Raw genomic sequence first — 23,037 nt, 5'->3', positions numbered from 1 at the left:
GGACGCATGTAACATGCCCGGAGCTCGATATTTCCCTATCAATGTATTGCTTCAATTCCATGAATAAATTTACACGCTCAACGCGTCCGAGCTTATAGAGTCAACTCGGATTCAGCGTGGAAAATAAAATACATAGATCCAGCAGAATTCCTTTCTGAATGCACATTAAACATTTGCACTGTAAATCTGGTATACGGGCGGGAATCGGATGACGAGAAAAGATTCGATCAGTGAGGTTTTTTCAGTGGGTCGATTTAGCATTTATTTATATGTACTATTTTATGCTTACTGCTTTTAGCAGGAATCATTGATCGTACTTATTTCTTATTTATTTTCTTCAAATTCAAATTTCGTATTTTCAGGTACATTTAACCTGGAAAGTCGAAATTACATATTTATTACACAACAGGGTGGTTTAATACTGAAATACTCATTTATTCATAAATACATAATTATTATACAGATATTTGTTTAAACACAGATATTTGTTTAAAGACAGATATTTGTTCTCAGGTCTTGGATGTGCCCGTAAAATGGCAATAGGCCCGCCCCCTATTACATTGGGACTAACATAACACTCTGGCGAAAAGTGGGTGCAGCAATGCACCTCTGCCTACCCCGCAAGGGAGTACATTAGTACAAGGCGTGAGTGCGTGTGACATAATTATTTACATGTCAGAACAGAGATAAAACATAAAACATAAGAAGAATTAAGAAAGACTACCTACATAAATATGTAGTAAGTAGGTACTTACTTGTTTAAATATTACTAACCAAACTTACTTAACAAAAAACATATAAATTACCAGAAAATCCAGATAAAAATGATACATATCTCTGACATATCCCTGACTTACATTCAAAGATGTAACATGTGCATTGTGCATGTGGCCGAGTTTTGCTAAAAAATGGCGTTAGACAAAAACTTTAATTTCAGCGCCCAGTGGCGCTAGCGCCTGGCCACATATGGCGGTGTCAGCGATTCTCAAACCTCTCTATTTTTTTATTGTGTCTCAGACTGCTGGTTAATTGTTTTTATGCCCGGTTCTTCCATGAGGGCCCTTCTGGCTGGCTGATATTGCTTTATGCAATTCTGCCAAAATGGAACCTGGTAGGTTGCACATGCTGAAACAAATACCTATTGAGGTATCATTACAAAACGGCGAGAGGTCGAGAATTGGCTCCCAGGACCAGCATATGTAAGAAATACATAATATACCTATGCACGTACAAGAACTACAAATCATAAATATAAACGAGTCAACTTTCCAGACGTAATTTACTGTGAAATATGATCAAAGTTTGGGAGCCGCTTGTTAAATCACTCGTTTTATTTGTTTGGCACCAATTTGTTTTGCCTGCTGCGAACTTCAAAGATACCGAAGCTTGTTACCATTATATTTTACGCACTTGTTTAATTTAACACGCATTGACTGCGTTGAAGCGTAAAAGCTAGCATAGGAACGTTTTTTTAAATAATTTGAGGTTGAAAAAACAAAAATCAAACATGTTCATGATTTATACAAAAAAACGAATTGCTTCAATCCTAATACCAACCTATTGTAATACTGAGATAATATTTCTTTCATATCATTTTCAAAATTCTTTACAGTCACAAGATACGGCAATTTAGCGACCCAGCACACAAAACATTAATCTCCTTTACTACAGAGGGAAATATTAAAAAAGAAATGCGTTCTCGGACAGAGACGAACGACGCTCGTGGCTAATTGAAATGGAGAGAGTAGCGGCTACGCTACGCTGCGTTGCCGATACGCTCTGCGTTCGGACGTTCCAGGGGTTAACAGAAATAAATAGCCAGTTCCTGAAACTAACTTTTTTCGATTAGAAAAGTAATATTCTCGCCGCTGAATATACTGTTATTATTATTTATATTATTCATAAACTTTAACCAGATAAAACCGACTAATCTATATTTTATTATTATCTTTCTCCATTAGGTATATTATTTCCTGAAGTTGTTCATTTACAGTGTAAACTTTACAAAAGCCTATTGATACATATAACACGGAAAGCCCTGTGATAATGTTGATTTCCTTTGATGTAACCGCAATAATTAGGTCGCTGAAACGCAATAGGAAATAACGAACACTATAAGCTGTTATGTTACTAATTAGGTACCTTCAAGTAGGCCAACTGGAATAGTTTAATGAAGGAAACATTCACAAAATATACCTACTAACATCCTACTAATTAATAAACGCTATAATATTGAATATCATACATACGACGACGGCGACGTACCTACGTACTACAGTTAGTCATGACTTTAGTTGTATTTTGCCGAGTTAGAGCTCATTCGAGACGCCGAGTTTACAAATCGTTGCTCATGCACCAATTAAATCTCTTTAATTAAAAAAATTAAGTAGGTACAATCTAGGGTTTCGTTCCCGTGTTCCCGGGAAATTTGTCCTTCCCGAAACCGGGAAAAAAATAGCATTCCCGGGAATTCCCGGGTTTGATTTTTAATTGATTCTATGCTATATTTTCTTCTTTATTTATCTTTTTCTCCTACCTTAAACCAAAAAATTATCGGCAGACTTGTCGTCTACGATCAGAAACTTAGTTTTGTTGTAAATTATTGGAAAATCATACGTGATATTGTTTTCGCGCAGCTGCATTGCAAAGATAAATGACTCATCTACATCACCTTGTTTCACCTCTTCCTGATTCAATATTTTCATAATTATTTATTTATCGGCATTTACATATGTGACCAAAGAGTATGTAAAAGCTAACGCTAATGTGACGCCTGTCACATTTTTTTTTATGTCCCCATTTTGTGTCCGCGTTTATTTTTTCTAAAACATAGATATGATAAATCGTTGAATTAATTATTTTTTCTAAAACATTACCTCAAGTGTAATTAATTTTTTATTTTAATTATATGTCATAATAATATTATTTTCAAACTGTTATTGTTTAATTTACAATTAAGAAAAACCAATGATTTGGCATGTAAAACAAATCATTGACGGTCGAATGGCGTAGTGGTTAGTAGCCCTGACTGCTATGCCGAAGGTCCCGGGTTCGATTCCCGGCTGGGGCAGATATTTGTTTAAAGACAGATATTTGTACTCGGGTCTTGGGTGTTGATATTTATATTTAATATCTATCTATCTATGTATTTGTGTAAATATATCAGCTGTCCGATACCCATAACACAGGCTCTGCCTAGCTTGGGGTCGGATGGCCGTGTGTGAGATGTCCCCACATATTATTATTATTATTATTATTATTATTATTATTATTATTATTATTATCATTATAATTTTGGTTGTTCATTTATCTGAATGTTGCTTTTTTCTACCTATACGAGTGATAAAAGTATATTTGATTTAATTGTAAGTGTTATAATTATTTTATTACCCGAAAATAGCAAAACCAAGCATTTAACCCTTTACTTCATACGAAGCCATAAATGGCTCTTGGAATTTAATATTTTATTCTACCCCAACCAAAAAATATATTTAAAAAATGATATCGCTATACTTTTAGTCACTTCTTTGTTTATATAAACATATTTTTTTTGTCCATGGTATGTGTCAACTGCGAATATAATCGCACGTTATCCCAGGTGCAATGATTGCTTTCTGTGAATGTGATTTTTCCGAAACTTTGAAATTCTGCAAAAAATATAAAAAGTACGTTGTTGGTAGTAAAAAAAATGTTTTCCTTTTGTGCATACCTTATATTTTCTGGAACTTGTCAATTAATTAATTATTATTAGTTTTATATATCTTATTTTCTCAATTATCTGAGAAAGCCATTTCTGGCTTCCTATGCGTTGAGGCTATAATATTTATGCCAGAAATGGCTTCCCATGCACTCGTACATTCTAACTAGATTTTTTACCTATCTTTTCAGAACAAATACTTCGCTTATTTATACCTAAAAAATACAATACCTGATGTTGACTCCTTACGTAATTTCACTAATGACTTGTTTTACAAATTTTAAAATTTAATAATTAACTAAATTTACTTGTATTATTTAAATATATATATTTTTTCTGATTTAATAATAATTTGTCACTGATAAATTGCTGATCCGAAAAAAGAGCTGAAATAAAGCAATTCAGGAATCGTGATAGTATTTATTTGCCTCCTGCAGTAGTCCAGCTACCATATCCCAGGATAGATGGCAAGGGAGACTCCTCAATGTTATCAAATGCTAGCAGAACAGACAATCTTACAGGTAGACACGAATCTCCTGGACCATCCCAAAAAAAACGTTAAACTGTACCTGTAGAGATGAGGACCTGCTTTAGCTGTGTTTGAATTTGATAGAAACAAACAGAATTAACCATTTTTCAATCCAATTATGAAAAGTTTATAGTTTTGGTATGTCTAATCAGAAAATAATTATATGAAATATTTTCACAAAAACTGATATCTGTCTATGTAGTGCATGGGAAGCCATAAATGGAATAGATATACCAAGTACCAGTGCATACGAAGCCATTTCTGGCTCCTAATTTTTTTTTCTAAAATAAAGTAGCTAAATTTTTTTTTTACTTAAAAATGTTGTTATTATCCCTTATTAAACGATATTCAAGTAAAAAATATTTTTTATCTCAATCCCTTCATAATTCATGCAGTAGAGGGTTAAAATAAATTCCCGTTTCCCGGGAATTCCCGGGAATTCTTGAAAAAAATTCCCGTTTCCCGGGAACAGAAAAAGGTCGGGAAAAACGAAACCCTAGACTACAATCACACCACACCACGTGAGGAAATCTATTATGTAGACTCAACATGTTTACTTACCCTTAGCGCATTGTACTCATTCCATATTGGCGATACGCCTCGCGACCTTTCACGTGAGTAAAAATGTACTTACCTACTACGAAAATTAAAGTAAAGTCGCATCAGTCAAACTACCTTTTCGGAGATTACACGCATTTTTTATTAATGTAGTCTGTGTACTTGTGTAGTGTCCCACTGCTGGGTAAAGGCGTCCTTATAAACTGTCCACCGTTCCCGATCATTTGCTTCCTTCGGCCATTGAGGCCAAAACCTGTCGAGGTCGTCCCGCCATCTCCGTCTGGGTCTTCCGCGACGCCGACGTCCATCACTGGGCACCCACTCGGTGACATCGGACCGTATCAGCAGCGGGTGGGAATTTCTGGACACATATCTCACCAAGATGTCAAATACGTATTTTGGAACAAATAATGTTAAATAAAACACAAATTTGACAATCATTATACTACGTTTATTTTATACTACATACACTGATGTACTATTTACAAAATTCTGACCTTAAATTCAAATCATCTTCATTGGCTATCAGGCCTCCCGTAAGTAATTATATTTTAAATTGATTAAGTAAACATGATTAATTTGTAATATTATTCTCGAGTAATGTTTTATAAACTTTAGAAAGTCAAAGATACGGGATAAGCTTATCTTTAAATAACAAAATAAATAGCTTTTATCATCACATTTTGTACATGTACAGTCGAATGCTTGCGTGTTTTCTCTTGTATTTTTCTATGGAGATTATTTTGTGGAATTTAAGTTACAATATAATGCACTTGACTGCACGTGCTGCGTCGCATTTCTGTAGTATTTTCGTAAAAATGATTGCAGAAAGGCTTATTAAAACATTTTCTTTACCCTAACTGACACTTGAACACTGTTGTTTGTATGCGATATTTCAATAAATGGAAAATCTAAAATTAATATTAAATTATATAAAAAAACTAACATTCAACCAACAGTATCCAATGTACCAATAATAATTTCCTATAGAATATAAGTTGGCAGCCTTCCATCTTTCGACACGCTTTAACATCACATTATTGTTATACTTGACACGGTGTGATTGTCATTTGTTAAAATTGTTTCCATTCCGATAGACAAAACAAAATCAACCCCACAAAATGCCAACCACAACGCGCCTACAACAAAAACGTTCTCAAATCCAACAAACCCTGCAACAAGTTCCAACAATTCGTTTTAATATCCAACGTTGGCATCGAAAGTTTCAGGCTGTTACCTCGTTAGCTAGTTAGTATGGAGAGGACTTCTGCTTCATGACGGCTTGCACGCACTTGGCCATGGTGGGGGAGGCGCGGCTGATGACGTCTGTCATGTAGAAGTCTTCTAGCTTCTTCAGTTGCACGTCCAGGGTGCCCGATAGCGGCTTCTGGTGGCTCTGGTGAGAGAACAAAGCATTTCATTTCACATAGGTACATACTCAAACGGTCAACATAGCTTATATTTTGATAATGACTTTAAATTCAGTCAATTTAGACTTAAAAAACGTCAAATAAAAAAAACAGTTGTATCTATTTTTTGCATAGAATAGAGGTTCCATTTTCTCTCTCTCTCGCTCAGTACAAACAGCCTATTCATTCATGGATCCTAGTTCATAAGTTTTCTTATTTATAAGTGTGTCGTATACTAATGTGCACCTTATTGTGCTAGTGACAGAGGCTACACTCACCTGCGCCAGCGCCCGCGCCTGCGCGAAGTAGTTGTTCTCTTGCACGTCTCCGTACGCGACTAGCGCGGGGCTGAGCTCGGCCAGGCGCCCGCGCACCTCGTCCAGAGTGTCGTAGGGCAGCCCGGCGCCGACCACTTCTGATAGGGCCCTGTGTGGATGGAGATAGAGGAAGAGGTTATAATGAGAATAAATCTGGGATGGATCTATATAGTCCACCGTGCCATAAGGCAGACCGGTAAACGAGGAATACTAACTAAAGTGTGTAGTGGTGTGGCAAGGATTGGATATTTGATCGATAATTAATGACAATGAGGATCAGTCACGATTTTTGTTAAGTATGTAGATCGATGGCAGTAAAAAGACCAGGACTTATGGCGAAAGAAATATCCAAATCTAATTGTATAAATAGCTAAGGTGCAGTTGATGCGTCACTCGGAGAAGCTCCTTCCGTACATTCCAATTCTGACTATTAAAATTAGACACTCACCTGATAATCTTCCAGTCTTCTCTGGCCTTCCCCGGCGGCGCCACGGCCACCAGCGTCTGCTGCGCGCGCCCCTCCGCGTTACCGAGGCCATATGACTGTGTCATCTATGATTGCTATTTGTTTATATCGTGCAAATGACGTACTTCATAATTCGCTCTCTCATCAGTGTACGTGAGCAAACGGGGAGCCAATTTGGTTAATATTGTCATAGATTATACCGCGAAAAACGTGTGCTTTATTCTAAAGCCTTACCTGATAATCTTCCAGTCCTCCCTGGCCTTCCCCGGCGGCGCCACGGCCACCAGCGTCTGCTGCGCGCGCCCCTCCGCGTTCACGTACGTGCCGCGCTTCTCCGTGTACGCCGCGCCCGGTAGTACTATGTCGGCTATCTCTGCGCCCGCGTCGCCGTGGTGGCCTGTGGAATGTGCCTTGTGGTTAGGTTAGGAGTAAGGTTTAAATTGCTTTGACAAATTATGTACATACATAGCGAATGGCCGGACTATGACGACAATTTCTGCGCCCGCGACACCGTAGTGCCCTGCGGGATTATAAAGCAGGCCGAGCCTAGTAGCGCTATGTCCGCGATTTCAAGACTATTTCGTGCCCTAAGAAGTTATTTTCCTTGTAGCTAGAGGAGTAAGGTGTATGAGAGTCGTCTCGGGCTAGGTATACTGTAAGTGAACGCTCACATACGTCACAAAGTTCGCTAACATAAGTCAATTCATAGCCAATAGACCTTATAATACTTTTTATATTACATTATCATTGCTAAAAACCTTACCTTGGTAAATAACAACGGCATCAGCCGGCAGCTTGTCCCGGGTCACCACGCCAGCATCAGCCCCCAGTAGGTACACCACTTTAGGCCCGGCCTCCAGCGCCTTGTCTACCCCCGCGGTGTAGCCGATGTCCAGGGCTGCCACTTGTGAGGCTGTGCGCTGGAGCACGTTTAGAACCTGATGGGGAAAGATTATTATTATGGAATCTATGAAAAGTTTGCCGTTTATATTCGTCAACTGGATGCGCGTTCACACGCCATACTTTATTCATAAATAATACACGACACGTCATGAAGATTGTATCGTGTTTTAATGTGCGAAAAAAAAAGTGAATAACGTATCCCGACCCGAGTGAATGTTCGCTGATGGACATAGGTATCTCTCACTCATTGCGGCCTCCCTTCTTCAACCGCCTTTAGACAAAGGGCTTCAACCCGTACATCCAGGCGGTGAACACATAATCAAAAGCTTGCAGCTGTTAGTTCGCTGGCCAAATCACCGAAGGCCCCGACGTAGATTTCGGCAATTTTAATCCGCTTCCTATTAGGTACATCTTAACATAACTTCGCCACAAACAAAGCAATGCATCTCTCAGCCTGCCTTCCAATGGAGTATCATTTAAGCCATATATGGTATATGGCATGAGTGCTTATGATAATGTCAATCAACTTACCTTCCAGCTCTTATCCTCCAGCCCCTCCTGCAACTTGGCAGCTAATTCCATGGTGTGCGCGAGCAGCGAGGCGCCGCCGCCGCCGACCAGCTGCCCCGCCCCGAGGATCACCGCCGGGCGCCGAGCTGACTGTAGTCTCTGCAGGACTGGGCTAGAGGAGGAGCCGCTGGCCAGGTCTTTGATGATGGCGGCTGAGTCGCCGGCGTGCTGGGGGGGTGGTAGTGTTTTAATTAATTGTTTTTCATAGCTTTGCACTACATACATAGATATGCCCACGACAGTAATCCCCGAAGGGGTAGTCAGAGGTGACTAGCGGCGAGTCACGCGCTTTTCGCTGTACATTATGCATATCTGCACTAGTGCCATCTATACATAATTATAAATTTCGAATCAAATTAGGTACCTAAGTATAGATAATGTTTATTTAATAATGTCTTCCCAAATGGCAGATAATTTCACTTATACAAGTCCACTGCGCAGGAGTATACAAGTAAGACACCTAGATTATAGAGAATATAAAACTTTTATAGCACTTTTTGTTCAATCACTTTCATTAAAAATTTATAACTCAATGGGACAAATTACTCGACTGGCTATGCGCTGGGCAGTGCTTTACATGACAGCGTGAATTCATTTTCCTATCTACACTAGACCACAAAATACTTACTTATATACTTATACAGGGTGTTGCAATGTATACTAAGCCGAAACGTACACATGCAGCATGTTATATCTAACCACGGAAATGAAATAAAAATGTCAAAATTCGTGAAAAAATATATGATTCGACTTAGTATATCCTTTTTGCAACACCCTGTATACTATAGCTAGTACAACATCAACTCACCATGTACTCATAGGTGAGGTCCACCTTAGGTCCCACCAGCGCCACATCGGTCTCCTTGTGTATGAACGCCTTGCGGATGCGCGCGTTCAGCAGCGGCGCCTCGAACCGCACGTTGGTGCCGATCAGAAGGATGAAGTCCGCCTCCTCCACGTCTTTATGGCAAGGGAATGAGAGTTAGTTTGGCTTGGATAAAGAAAGGAGAGAGGGGTAAAAAGTTACGGCTTTTGTTTACAGAGATGTTTGTGTATCCCCATAATCATGTAACTGAAGTATGACAAATGGGGTGCGTTATTATGGGGATCTTGTTCTTCTTCCTAGCCTTATCCTTATTCAGGTGTATCGTTATGGTTATACCAACGATATCTCATCATCAAATAACGTCAATACATATTTTGCCAATGGAGTACCCCAAGGCTCGATCCACATGCCCATTCTTTTCCCCATATTTCTCGACAACAATCTGGCCATCTTGATGATACGAGTATGAGTGATGATGATAGTGATACTGTTTCTACTCAAAAACTCATTTACCCCTAAGGTTATCACTTATTTTATAAATACAAGTAATACGTCGTATATTAATTTACTTTGCCTAATGGCGTACCCCAAGGATCGATCCACACGCCCATTCTTTTCCCCATATTTCTTAACAACACTATACTCACTGGCGATCTTAGCGTCACATATTTGCTTTGCCTAACGGAGTACCCCAAGGCTCAATCCACACGCCCATTCTTTTCCCCATAGTTCTCAACAACACTATACTCACTGGCGATCTTAGTGTTCAGCAAATACACAAGTAATACGACGACATTTCTCTTAAGAATAACGTCACATATTAACTTCGCCTAATGGAGTACCCCAAGGCTCGATCCACACGCCCATTCTTTTCCCCATATTTCTTGACAACACTATACTCACTGGCGATCTTAGTGTTGAGCAAATACACAAGTAATACGACGACATTTCACTTATGAATAACATCATAAATTTACTTTTCCTAATGGCGTACCCCAATGGTCGACCCACACGCCCTTCTTTTCCCCATATTTCTCGACAACACTATACTCACTGGCGATCTTAGTATTCAGCAGATAAGACGATCTCAGGTCAGAGCCAGCGCCCTCTAGCGGGAAGGCGTGCTCGGTACAGGCGCGCTCGGAGCCCAGCCGGTTGGCGAGGTCCTTGAGAGCCACTAGTGACTCCGCGTCTGCTAGTTCACCCGCCACTACTACTAGCTGGGAATGGGGAAGGAGAGTTAGTGTTAGTTAGTGACACGAGAACGTGGATGTCTGAGGACAGTTGACGAATATGTGCTGATAATGATGATGGTTAAGACCATAAAGACCACTTGTTACGTGGACAAAACAAAGAATTTCCTAATATCTACCTAATGTTTTGTTTTGATACGCATCTACGCTGACGCTATAATTGTACAGGTCATTTCAATTATCCAAGTCCCAAAATAACTAGCATTATTCCACTGTAATATACAGAATTAACTGACGATACCAACGACGGACAATCATACAAATTATGTATATATTTTTTTAAATTAAAATTGTTTTTTTTTGCATTTAGAATCGCCAACGACAATTTTACACTCTCTACAAGTAAGTAACATTACCTTATCAGCGGGGCAGTCCCTGAGCGCCCTGGCAGCCGCCACCATGGCGTCCTCCCACTCCACGGGCGCGAGGTTCCCGCGGCTGTCCTTCAGCAGCGGCGTGACCAGGCGCTGCCGCTTGAGCCCGTCGCACGCGAAGCGGGACTTGTCTGATAGCCACTCTTCGTTGATCTCCTGCAAGGTTAGGGTTGAGGGTTTATTGGCGGTCTCTTTGGTTACCCGCTTTAGACAAGATGTGAGATGTGATGATAGATTTTAATGGCATTCGCCGACAAAAGTGTGCGTGTGTATTCTTACTCACAATGCAGTAAAGAAGATTACTCGCACTTTTGCAAACGCAAATTTTCTGTTTCCCTAAGAGCACGCAAGTATATTTTGGGGATCTTTCATTCATCATTTATACGAAAGAATACCCCTGGTACAAGCTAACACAACTATCATAAAAATGTACTGACCTCGTTGGTCCTGGGCAAAATGCGCAGTACTTCGTTGGTGCGGGTCGCGATCACGATGTTGCTGCCCAGCGGGTCCAGCACGTCCACTGAGTCTATCTGATGAACGGACATAAAATCACTATTAGATTTTATTTTATTTCCCTGAACTTTCCATATTAGATAATATAAAAATAACAGATAATAAAAAGAAAATACATGAATTAAACCTTAAAAATTAAACCAGCTTCAGCACTCCAAAACCCCCAAAAATTATAGAAATCCGCTTAATAACTTATAGCTTTTAAAACATGAACTGAACCGAAAATGGCCAAAGGAACACGCATTTATTCCATCCTTTTCGGAGCTACGTCGCCGTCGTCTTTACAGTGTAGACCAACTTATTCAAAAGTTATATTCTAGTGTTTTCAGTCTTTCTAGCTGGAAACACTTCTAATTTCCGCTAGTGACTCACCCGGCGCGTCTCCCAGGGCCGGGCGGCGAAGCTGTACGGCTTGGAAGTGAGCGCGCCCACCGGGCACAGGTCGATGATGTTGCCCGACAGCTCCGACAGGAACATCTTCTCCACGTATGTGCCCACCTGGAATGTGGAGGTTGGAGTTGTAAGGCTGCTTGTGCATGGGAATATGATATAAATAAAATAAAAAATTCTTTTGAATTTGAGGTTTGCTTTGTATATATGATATTTTTTTTGTCAAACTTCCAGGTAACAAGTGCATAGAAACCAATTTTAAATGTGTTTAGGATAAAGTATATCTAGGTACAGGAGGAGAAGGGAACAAGTACATAGAAGAGCGAAATTGGCCCATCTGTATGTACACACAGACTCATCAATATTAGAAGTGCCAAGTGTAAGAAAGCCACCAACCTGCATTTCAGTACCTCTGCCAGTAGTACCAAAGTCGTCAATTCCGGCCACTTCAGATGCGAATCTGATGCAGCGGGTGCAGTGAATGCAGCGAGTCATGATGGTCTTGATCAGGGGACCCACGTCCTTGTCCTCTACAGCCCTGAGGAAGCAAAGAGTGTACTTACATTAAGAAAACAGGGTGTGTAAAATTATACTCATCATTCTGTCAAATTTACTCCTGTGCTAAACTTTCAAAGCAATTTATTTTCTTCTGCAAACTTTTATTATGGGTTATTTAGTACTGTTCCACAGCAATGTGATAGTCTGTATACCAAATTTTGGCGTGAAAGAGTAACAGACTGACAGACACAGTTACTTAATAAGCATTTATAAAATTAGTTAGCATTCTTAAAAATCACTACAAGAGAACTCATTCTCACCTCTTTCCAGAGAAGTGGATATCGGTGAAGCGACTCTTGTCTGATCCGAAAGCCATGGACTGGTCCTGGAGGTCGCACTCTCCTCCCTGGTCACAGATGGGGCAGTCCAGGGGGTGGTTGACCAGTAGGAACTCCATCACACCTTCCCGAGCCTTCCTCGTGAGGTCTGAGTTGGTCTTCACCCGCATGCCCTTCATGACGGGCATGGCACAGGCTGCAATGGGCTTGGGGGACTTCTCCACTTCCACCAGACACATTCTGCAGTTTCCGGCCACAGCGAGACGCTCATGGTAGCAGAATCTGGGGATCTCTACGCCAATTGTTGCTGCAGCCTAATGGAGGATATTAATTTGTTAATGATAGTTAAATTGATGGACAAAATATTGTTCAATGCAGCTTAAGAGTCAGAATGTTTTACAAGGAATGAACAATAATATAATATGTTTTGTGGACTTTACATTTTGTTAACAATATAAGATAACATTAAGATGTTTTTTTAGAAACTTTATTATGACCAGTTATACTGTAGAGTACATAAGATAATAGATATAAGAACATAGTTTACACATGAAGAACAAGAAATAGCGACATACCTGCAATACAGTGGTTCCAGGGGGGACATACACTGGTTTGTCATCAATGAATAATTCTACTTTGTCTTGCTGCTGTGGCACTTGGTCGGCGAAGCGGCGCACCGCCAGCGGAGCCACGCGCGCCGGCGAGCTCAGCACCGGCAGCGATAGCGCCTTGTACAGAGGCTGTCGCAACATTATCTAAACCAAAACACAGGCCTTTTAAAAACTATAAATTACACCGAATAGAGCGAGTTTCAAACACTTTTACGGATCATATAGCGTTCCCAAATAATTGGCAAGGTGGCCAGTAGTATAGTATGATATGTTATTAATGATTTCTGTAAGAAATAATACAAATATCTCTATCGATTTGTATGTTATTATTACATAAGTAGAACGACCTAACCTAAACAAATACACGAATAGAGCCTAAACAGAAACTGTATCTACACTGTTCGTGTCGCTTCTAATCAGCAATACATTGATTTGTTCAAATCAATAACTTTAAAACACAAATAACACTTTATTTACTGAAAATCGTACCTAAAATTTCAATAAATTTTGCGTTTCGATTTCGAAAGGAATGACAGAAAGAAGAAACGTCAAACTAAAGATTCGTTCATAAATTATTATTTGTATAATCGATCGATTACAAAAAACCGGTAATAAATATTGATGGAGCACCTCTAGTTGACATTTGACAAATATTTCTATCCTTTTCTATTTTATCGTTTCGTCTCTTTCTTTCTCTCGTTCATTTTCTACCGGGCCGTGTGGTTAGCGAGTGCTAAAAATCCTAATATATCCATAAAAATGGCTTTCGGAGACGTTAAATCTGCACAGGGCTTGAACCAACTCAACCAGTTCTTAGCTGAGAAGAGTTACATCTCCGGGTAAGTTTCTTTTCTGGATTCTTATAGGTTGGAATTTCTAACCACGTCAACCTTCAACTTCAGGAAGATCCTTCCAAATTATTGCTTAAATCCATGTTATAATCCTGATAGCTAGTCCTTTTCACTCAAATTTACTCGGCAATGTCACCTAATCATCCCTACTCACTATCAGCTGATAGCTTACCTTCCTTATCTTTCGTATCCAGATGGGTGCCCACCTCAGCTGACGTGCAGGTGTTCGAACAGGTCGGCAAGGCGCCGGCCGCCAGCCTCGCGCACGCGCTGCGCTGGTACAACCAGATCGCGTCCTACACCCCGGCCGAGCGCAAGGCCTGGCCCGCTGGAGCCAGCCCGCTCACCGCCGGCGGCAAGCCCACGGCCCCCGCCGCCGCCAAGAAGGAGGAGGACGATGACGATGACGTTGACCTATTCGGATCTGGTGACGAGGAAGAGGTACTTATTGAATTTATACATCAGCTGCTGGCTACCAGCACCATCTCTTAAGCAATGCAATTTAGGTTCAACTTCTGTTAAAAGTCCTGTCCAATACTGAAACCTGCTTTTATGTCAATATGTCTCATTGGTATCTTGTCTGTTTCTCAGGATGCGGAGGCTGCCAGAATCCGTGAGGAGCGTGTCAAGGCCTACTCAGAGAAGAAGTCCAAGAAGCCTGCCCTTATTGCCAAGTCATCTATACTCCTGGACGTCAAGCCCTGGGACGATGAAACTGACATGAAGGAAATGGAGAAGCTTGTCCGAACCATTGAGATGGACGGTCTCCTCTGGGGTGCCTCCAAACTGGTGCCAGTTGGCTACGGTATCAACAAGCTGCAGATCATGTGTGTCATTGAAGACGACAAAGTGTCAGTCGACACCCTCACAGAAACCATCCAGGAATTCGAAGACTTTGTCCAGTCTGTGGACATCGCTGCTTTCAACAAAATCTAAATGAACAATTTTTCTAAGTTATTTAATTAATAAACACGCATTTTTCAACATAATATTAAGTTTTATTTTTAAATAACACTAGATACTTACAAAATCTAACAGTTATCGAGATAGCTTCCTGAGTTTCATTGCAAAGTATCATAATCAGTCACTCAAGTGTTACAAAATATCACAAGTCTCCAAAATCTCTAGGCAATGTTAAAAATATGAGTGACTATCGCATTCCGAGTGGCTATTTAAAGTCAATTTACATTTGAAAACCATTAATATTTTCGTTAATATCTTATTATAACTATTCCTTGATTTCTGCATTAAATAGCCTCTCGGAAAAAGGGAGGGGATTTACAAAATAAATGACTAGTTCCTTGACTTCATAAAAACAAAAGCTCTCAATCAGCCGGCACACTCTTGGAAGTCAAGTCTCCCGCTTGGATAAACATGTTGGGAATATCACTACCAAAGTAGATCTTATTGTTATTGGCCAAGGCTTCTAATTTCTTCAACTCTAGATACTCTCTAGTTAGTAGAGCCTTGTTGGCTTCTGCCTGCTTCTTCAAGTGGTAGAAGTCAGCTTCAGCCTTGGTGGTCTGCTTAGCTTTGTGAATGCTGTCTTCTATCAGTTCTATTTTCTGTAATGATTCCTTCTCCATTATTTTCTGTTCGTACTGTATTTTCGCGACCTGCGCCTCCTTCTCTGCTTCAATGATGGCCTTGCGGCGAGCCGTTTCAGCTTCTTTTTCTACTACCTGAAATTAAAAGATAGTAAATAAATTGACTATACATATAAAGTCAGGAGGATAAATTAGAAATACATCATTTTAGAATTGTATCTCTATAAAATTTAGAAATGGGAAAGTAACTTGGATCATCTCTGTTTCTCTCATTACCATGCTTATGAAAAGTTGGTTTCAAACATGATACTTTTTATTCAGTACACCCAAAGAATTATAGCTAACCTTTTGATGTTGAGCAGCAATCAATAGCTTGGACTTCTCGGCCTCCATCAGCTCGTAGTTCTTGCGGATGGCTTCCGGGATCTTGGGCTTGGTGACGCGCACCGCCTGCACCTGTAGCCCCGGCGCCATCTCTGTCAGGTCCCGCTGGAGAGCCTGTGGGATAGAGCAGGACAGATATATTATATTTAATGCGATTGAATGAGGATGGTCTTTTTTTAAAGTGCTTTAGATGTCAGTGCAATTTTATCATAATCTTGCAAAGTACATTCCTTTCCTTCTGGAGACTGACCTCAAATCATTACCCAATTTTGCAATTTAATAGTCATAAACCAAAATGCCTTATTTATTTATAAATTCATAATGTAGATAGATAGAATATTCTTTATTTGCACACACACATGAAATAAACTTACATAACTTAAATACTAACACATATGTACAAAAATGGCGGCCTTATCGCTTAAATCGATATAATAAATTGTTCATAAATAAATAAATTTACTGTAGATAATATTGTAGTGCAGATGAACTTTGTATCCCTTATTAATAAATTAATTTTGATTAATGTTGGTTTGGTGACAATATTCTTTTACAACTTACTGTTTTTAAATTCTCATCAATCTGGTCAAAGAGGTCAATGTAGACTTCGTGCAGCGAGTGCGCGCTGCAGAACTGGTTGAGCTCATGGTGCACCTTGTTGAAGATCAGGGTCTTGTCATAGTCTGCTGTGTAGTTACGGACAATGTCCAACACTGAAAATAATAAATGTAATGGCTATTAACACATGCACATTGCACATGTAGCTGTCTAGCGGCGGGCCTTTTCGGTGCTGGACAACTCACACCATTATATATTTTATTAATTATTCTTAATGTTCTTTTGTTTGTTTGTTTCACTTTTAATTTTAATTTCGTTTTTTTGTTTTATTTTTTTGTGTACTTATGTTATTATTTTTTGGTGTGTCGTGCTAGACACTGAATAAAGACTTTTTATCTTTTATCTTTATCTATTAATGATATTATTACAATTTTTTTTTTTTTTATGTAGCCATTTCAGTGTCCCACTGCTGGGCAAAGGCCTATATTATTATACATTGTATAAATGTAACTCCCACACATCCTCTCCTGGACATGATAGCCTTTCTCATCCAGCAACCCCAAGCAAGCTAGCTAGTGGTCTGAGCTTTCTAAGGCATCTATAATCCAAATATATTGCCGAATTGAGAATTATAAAATAACTAACCACTGTTGGGTTCCAGCTTGTTCACAACCTCAATCCTCTCAAAGTAGATGAGGACTCCCCCGCTGGTCCCACATGGGACATTCTTTACCTCATCTGTCTGCAAAGTTGTCTGAAACAGCGTTATAAGCAAGACAATTTAATGGTGTAATTGTGTGGTGTTTTATGTGTAGATAATTATTAACTAGTACATAGTTATAAAAAGGCATGATATGTTTGTTGGTGTCTTTGCGGTGGCTATTATTCCATGGTATTCTTCATTCATCATCATTTATTGTGGTGCTGATAACTCACTTGTATAGATTTATATGAGGTCAATAGAGGAACCATCATATGGAATCCAGGTTGACTAATCACTGGCAACAGCGCTCCACCCTGCAAATAAGGCATTTTAAATTTTTTGATGATGATGTTCATATTTTGATACTCTAACTTCAGGAACATGGCACATTTCAGGATTTTAGCTCGCTATAGCACCATGAAATCAAATGTTAAACTGTTACTAACCCGATAGTAAACACCGGCATGTCCCTCCTCCACTTTATGCAGAGAGAAGTGCACCGTCACGCCGACCGCCAGGATGATCACCGCCAGGATCGACGACTGGTCCGCCATCACGGGACTGGAAACAGACAATCAAAGCTTTTCAGTATTTAAACGACTGGTAATATTTTGTACTGTTGATAAACTCGAGCTTTGATAGGGTCTAAACTAAGATGCACGGTACTCACGGTAAATCAAGTCTCACAGCCAAATACAGCGGTATGGTGAAAGCTCGCTATATTCCTATTTAGTAGATCTTAAAAATTACGTTTGCACTTTACGAATTATCATGAAAAATCTGAAGATTTTCGAAAACTTCGACCGATCGCCAACTTCTATGAATTTTGTTTGTCAATTTTGACATTGACATTTGTTTTTTTTATTTCCGATAGTGATGTACATTTATGCTCGTGGCCATGCATGAAAAAAACAACTTATCGTTACTAGATATCACTCGTTATAATGATATAATGATTGGTGACATAAAAACGGCCTTGCTTCGTCTCCACTAATCTCTACACTACAACCTCTCTTGTATATCGCACTTGATTGTGAACGAAAGTACTATTACCATGACCCAGACCATGCCAAATTTGAAACCGATACATGACCCTTCTTTAACTACCTACCTACCTTCTGTGTTCTGTAAGCCTATAGATTTGTATTGTTTCCCCGTATGGTAGGTTCGTCCGTCATGATCGCTATGTAGTCTCTGTTGTACATACATGACTGTGTTCACGACTGTAATCCCCGACGGTACCTAGTCAGAGTTGACTCGCTAGCGAACCACCCGCTTTTCGCTGTAGTATATTTGTACTCGCGTGATATGTAGCGAGCCGTATCGCCGTTTTTTAATGAGTGCTACTATTGAATAGTCTGTATATTTATTATTTCATAATATTCTCTCAAATATCGTCTCACCCCTGGCGGCGAAAAAATGATGTCGAGCCACCGTACAATGTAGGTATTCAAATGCAAAGTTACAAGCTACGAAATTATCATGCCTCTGTAAGTTTATAACAAGACTGAAACGTATATGAAGAAGAAAAGATATTGCACTGCATGCTATTTTCAAAACAATTTAATGTAGGTACTTTAACAAACAAGATTTATAAACGTTTATTATAAAGTAGGCTGTTGAGCTACAGGCTGCTCCTTGTCGGCTGCGCTGACGTAGGTCCTTCCCTCGGCGTGGATGCCGTCGAGGACAGTTCCGATGGTCGCCTTCAGCGCTCTGTACTCTTCCAGGGCTTTGGAACAGAGCTCGCCCTCGGGGGAGTTTCCGGGCTCTATGAAGAGCATTTCTAAAGAACGCTTCAAAAGTTTCTCGGCGCTGAGCAGTTCATCCTGAAAAGTAACAAAAACGTATTATTAATAATTCAGGGGATGTCGAGTACCTACATGCCATTTATTGGCTGATGGTGATGATGATTATCACCTAAAAATATCGGCAAATCAGGCAGAATTTTAATAGTTTTTTTAAAGAACTTACCATATAGTCAGATCCAGTAATCTCTCTCGCATCAAACAACTTTTTCGACAGCTGAACCATCGCCGCATGCAACTCGTACAAAGTTATAGCTGGAAACAAAAGAGTTAGTTTAATATTAACTATGTACTGAGACACATAATTCTGCAGTTTCAACGTGATTTTACCGTTATTAATCTCTATTATATATTACCTGTCGTTCTAGAGATCCCAGGGTTCAACTTCTCAAGTACTGGCAGCAATTCTTCGCATATTTCAATTTTCCTTTTCAATATCCTCTTAGTGGGGTGCGGCTCCCGGTTAATGGTGTCTCTGAGAACGCCCGCTAGTCGTTGTTTAGCGTCCACCAGCAAATAATGGTTCGGCGCTAGTATAATTGATACATTTCGAATGTATTCCTCTAGCTCCTTCTCGTCTTTTTTGTCTGGAAAAGAAAATATTTTAAGGATCATAGGTCACCACAACGTTTGAATGTTTTTTTTAGACTTCCGTTATTAAGTACAGTGATAGGTATAAATAAAGATAAAGTAGGTATAACATGCACATTACACACGTAGAAAATAAGATAGGTATAAATAAAGACAAAGTAGGTATAACTATAACATGCACATTACACACATAGACAACTCACTTATAACTCCTAACTTATCCGTGCAGCATTGCACCTTATGCCCTATATTAGAGTTTTCAAATTCCTTCTGGCAACTCAGACAGTTCCAGGCGTCACTCTCTCCTCTGGCCAGGAACCCAGTCTTGCAGTGCGGGCACTTGGCCGAGCTCATGTAGGTGCCCATCTCCGTGGGGTCGGCGCATCTTGTGCACGCGCATTTGAAGTACTTGCTGATCATGAGGTGCTGCTGGCGAAGACCTGTGCCCTGGGAAGGAAATTGGGGTTTATTACTTTAAACTGTGATATTATTATAATAATTTTTATATTGAAATTCAAGGTAAAGATTCAATTGACGTTGACGACCGAATGGCGTAGTGGTTAGTGACCCTGACTACTGAGCCGAAGGTCCCGGGTTCGATTCCCGGCTGGGGCAGATATTTGTTTAAAGACAGATATTTGTACTCGGGTCTTGGGTGTTGATATTTATATTTAGTATCTATCTATCTATGTATTTGTGTAGATATATCAGCTGTCCGACACTCATAACACAGGTTCTGCCTAGCTTGGGGTCGGATGGCCGTGTGTGAGATGTCCCCACATATTTATTTATTTATTTATTTAATAATATACCACTATATTCTATATTGTACGGGGTACAGTTCCTACAGTTACCTACTAACTCAGTTAGCTGTCTCGATTGGATCCAATGTGTATGTTCCCTTGCTTATATAAAAATCCGACGACGATGGCTCCGAGTGACGCCCTCTATAACACTACACAACAAGCTTTATTTCTTTATTCTTCATTTAACTTAACATTTTCTCACCTTTAATGAATCCGTATAGTTATAAGTTATAGCTTCGCCTTTCTTGATATCAGTGGTAGCGTGGCAAACGAGGAGGTTATTATCATTGATAGACATTTGCGTGTTCCCGATACAATCGTGCGCTAATAAAGCAGCCTTCAAGTAAATTCCTCGTAGTATTTCCGCACAACCTATAGCGGGTATCGCCGGGCCGCGGACCTCGAAACTGTTGACGTCGATAGCGGCACATATCTTCTGTATTAGGTCTTTGTCTTCTTCGCCTTCTAGAAGGCCTAGTGATTCTATGAACTGTAAAAAATAGAAAATTGAGTTATAAATTGCTATTTCCTCGTTACGGTGATTTCAAAGTAAATACATTTCGTATTTCCCTAGTGCACGAAAATAGCGTACTGCTGCGTTTGGAAGAAATCGGCAAAAATCGGAATTATCCCAAATTCGGAATAACCCACATTCCGAATTTGGGATAATTCCGATTTTTGCCGATTTCTTCCAAACGCAGCCATACTTTGCACCGTGGAACCCAAGCAAGGTAGAAGATTAAGTTGCCATCAAGGTGAATGGTTCCACGGTTCAAAGTATGGCTGCGTTTGGAAGAAATTGGCAAAAATCGGAATTACCCGAAATTCGGAATAACCCACCTGCACTATACAGTATGTACAGTCACTCTTGTCAGTCAGCGACTGGCGCTCATGTGACTGATGATAAAGCATAATATTGATAACTACCTATAGTCTTCTTTAGCTAAAGCCTAAAGTGTTATAGACCGACATGCTAAGAAGACAGTACCAGCCAGCGGAATTTACAATATTAGTTACCGGGGGTCAAATAAGAAACCCAAACTAACCTTAGCAGTCTTGTCATAATACTCCCAGATCTCCGTGTTCCTCCTCTGTTCCAGGTGTGTCTCTAGCTGCAGGAACTCTGCCCAGGCGGGCGCGTCGCTCGACCTCTTCAGTAGCGCTCGCAACACAATGAGGGCTCCCACGTTTTGTACCATCGCGAACGGACTGAGGCTTATACTGAGCTTTAGCTTGGCAAACAGGTCGCATTCGTCTTTGTTGTGGAATTCTGAAAGAGTTTAGGTATTCATTTGAGTGGATTACCAAAATATGCTGGATCTACTCATGGAATATAGTATATAGGTAGAAATACCTATAGAGATCCTCCTGGATCTAGGTATATTTAAGGTTGCGTTCCCAATAAGCAAACTGCTCACTAGTTACTGGGGGCCCGTAATGCCGCAAAATTGCGTAGTTAGGTAGGTACGTAGAGCGCAAAACTAACACGCCGCTAACAGTCGGCTGCAAACAGTATGCCTACTGAGAACGTATACTTAAGCCATTTAAGCCGTCATAGTCCATTGTCCTTATTGGCTAACATCGTTACATAAGGCATAAAATTATCAATAAAAAAACTTCCTTACTAGGCAAATGGTCCGGACATCCATCTCCCGGACACACGGGGGCCACGGCACACATCTTGCAGCACACGAACTTGCTGAGCAGCGGCAGGTGGCAGCGGAAGCACACGAGCGCGCTGTCTCCGTGCGGGCCCAGCGCGAACGCCGCGTCTGACAGCACCTTGTCCGAGCCCTTCAGGTCGCGCGCCGCTACTAGGTACCTGCAATCAGGTGTTGAATGCAGTGCTGTGATTGGCTTATTTTATTCGAGTAACGGGTCCATAGAGCATGCAATAGGTGCAACGTGCAACAAAGTGTTTTTCAGCATTTCCCCAATACTAATAAGTACTTATTATTATTATTTATTTATTTATAGGTAATAATACATAAGAAAAAGACAAGCTTAAGGATACTACTACTTTGACAGCTGACCGGCGCGGCGGATATAAAATTGAAAGGAGAAATTTTTTTGTTGAGTCTTACAGAGTTGTTACCACTACTTGTACATCACTGGATATGAATTATTTTAGCTGTGACTTTAAATCATGAAGTTACAATATTAGTTATAAACACTTATTTCCATACTTTTATTATCCACTTTTGATTATAATTAAACTTTAACAATACGTAAAATAGTAAAAACGTACCTTCCTAATTTTTCATTCTTCTTCACTTCATATCTTGTAAAATCACTCATTATGAACACTTATAAAACACGCTCACAAGTCACAACACTGCACAATTCTTGCAGAGTCGCAGATATCGTTTACACGGCGAAACCAATACTAGGGCGATATATTTAGATTCACTCGCGTTGTGATATTTTTAGATAGATGTATGCTGAACTCGTATCTTCACTGACGACATAGGGATACAACAACTTCTAGCTTGAATAACTATTTAAAAAATATATTGGTAAGGAAACTAATAAAA

The 23,037-nt window shown here is 39.9% G+C and overlaps 4 protein-coding genes across 6 annotated transcripts; 1 reads left to right on the top strand and 3 right to left on the bottom strand.

Annotated features, from left to right (window-relative positions):
• Window positions 1-5,213: 5,213 nt before the first annotated feature.
• On the bottom strand, window positions 5,214-13,890 carry LOC105390790 (NADH-ubiquinone oxidoreductase 75 kDa subunit, mitochondrial). Of its 3 annotated transcripts, none has more exons than XM_048623453.1 (14): window positions 13,745-13,890; window positions 13,220-13,399; window positions 12,627-12,958; window positions 12,205-12,346; window positions 11,791-11,916; window positions 11,340-11,435; window positions 10,885-11,058; window positions 10,330-10,495; window positions 9,258-9,409; window positions 8,411-8,617; window positions 7,740-7,914; window positions 7,211-7,373; window positions 6,472-6,619; window positions 5,214-6,180 (listed from the first exon to the last, which is right to left on the bottom strand). In XM_048623453.1, the coding sequence occupies exons 2-14, from the start codon at window positions 13,394-13,396 to the stop codon at window positions 6,034-6,036; spliced, it is 2,205 nt and encodes a 734-aa protein (XP_048479410.1). In that variant the 5' UTR covers window positions 13,397-13,399; window positions 13,745-13,890; the 3' UTR covers window positions 5,214-6,033. The 3 variants fall into 3 exon arrangements, with proteins under 3 accessions (XP_048479410.1, XP_048479413.1, XP_048479419.1); XM_048623456.1 differs by having other exon boundaries at window positions 13,220-13,404; window positions 13,751-13,825; XM_048623462.1 differs by lacking the exon at window positions 13,745-13,890 and adding an exon at window positions 13,608-13,715.
• A 75-nt stretch (window positions 13,891-13,965) lies between these two features.
• On the top strand, window positions 13,966-15,088 carry LOC105390789 (elongation factor 1-beta'). Its single transcript, NM_001309138.1, is given in 3 exon segments — window positions 13,966-14,094; window positions 14,301-14,547; window positions 14,698-15,088. Coding segments are annotated over 3 exon segments (672 nt in total). The 5' UTR covers window positions 13,966-14,014; the 3' UTR covers window positions 15,043-15,088.
• LOC105390788 (erlin-2) lies at window positions 14,939-18,129 on the bottom strand. Its single transcript, XM_011562149.3, has 7 exons — window positions 17,969-18,129; window positions 17,745-17,859; window positions 17,532-17,612; window positions 17,241-17,349; window positions 16,599-16,750; window positions 15,999-16,151; window positions 14,939-15,788 (listed from the first exon to the last, which is right to left on the bottom strand). The coding sequence occupies exons 2-7, from the start codon at window positions 17,850-17,852 to the stop codon at window positions 15,432-15,434; spliced, it is 960 nt and encodes a 319-aa protein (XP_011560451.1). The 5' UTR covers window positions 17,853-17,859; window positions 17,969-18,129; the 3' UTR covers window positions 14,939-15,431.
• Window positions 18,130-18,849: 720 nt separating this feature from the next.
• On the bottom strand, window positions 18,850-22,917 carry LOC105390804 (SET domain-containing protein SmydA-8). The gene is made up of 8 exons (XM_048624383.1): window positions 22,752-22,917; window positions 22,129-22,325; window positions 21,550-21,773; window positions 20,706-20,993; window positions 19,901-20,144; window positions 19,463-19,693; window positions 19,273-19,361; window positions 18,850-19,127 (listed from the first exon to the last, which is right to left on the bottom strand). Exons 1-8 carry the CDS (start codon window positions 22,799-22,801, stop codon window positions 18,903-18,905), a joined length of 1,548 nt encoding a protein of 515 aa, XP_048480340.1. The 5' UTR covers window positions 22,802-22,917; the 3' UTR covers window positions 18,850-18,902.
• Window positions 22,918-23,037: the final 120 nt, after the last annotated feature.

This window comes from Plutella xylostella, chromosome 3 (assembly GCF_932276165.1).
Source record: "Plutella xylostella chromosome 3, ilPluXylo3.1, whole genome shotgun sequence".
NCBI classification, from domain to species: Eukaryota; Metazoa; Arthropoda; class Insecta; order Lepidoptera; family Plutellidae; genus Plutella; species Plutella xylostella.
Note: the sequence above shows the minus strand (reverse complement) of the source record. Positions and strands in the feature narration are given on the sequence as shown.

Excerpts from the sequence above, each read along its gene's own strand:
- LOC105390788 (XM_011562149.3), bottom strand. The coding sequence starts at position 17,852 with ATGGCGGACCAGTCGTCGATCCTGGCGGTGATCATCCTGGCGGTCGGC. Across the intron at positions 16,751-17,240 it reads CAAGCTGGAACCCAACAGTG|TGTTGGACATTGTCCGTAAC; the intron begins GTTAGTTATTTT and ends TATTATTTTCAG. Across the intron at positions 15,789-15,998 it reads TTGCTGCTCAACATCAAAAG|GTAGTAGAAAAAGAAGCTGA; the intron begins GTTAGCTATAAT and ends TTTTAATTTCAG.
- LOC105390790 (XM_048623453.1), bottom strand. The coding sequence starts at position 13,396 with ATGTTGCGACAGCCTCTGTACAAGGCGCTATCGCTGCCGGTGCTGAGC. Across the intron at positions 11,917-12,204 it reads GCAGAGGTACTGAAATGCAG|GTGGGCACATACGTGGAGAA; the intron begins GTTGGTGGCTTT and ends TCCACATTCCAG. Across the intron at positions 11,059-11,339 it reads TTTTGCCCAGGACCAACGAG|GAGATCAACGAAGAGTGGCT; the intron begins GTCAGTACATTT and ends CTAACCTTGCAG.
- LOC105390804 (XM_048624383.1), bottom strand. The coding sequence starts at position 22,801 with ATGAGTGATTTTACAAGATATGAAGTGAAGAAGAATGAAAAATTAGGA. Across the intron at positions 20,145-20,705 it reads ACTATACGGATTCATTAAAG|GGCACAGGTCTTCGCCAGCA; the intron begins GTGAGAAAATGT and ends TTTCCTTCCCAG. Across the intron at positions 19,128-19,272 it reads TTACTGGATCTGACTATATG|GATGAACTGCTCAGCGCCGA; the intron begins GTAAGTTCTTTA and ends GTTACTTTTCAG.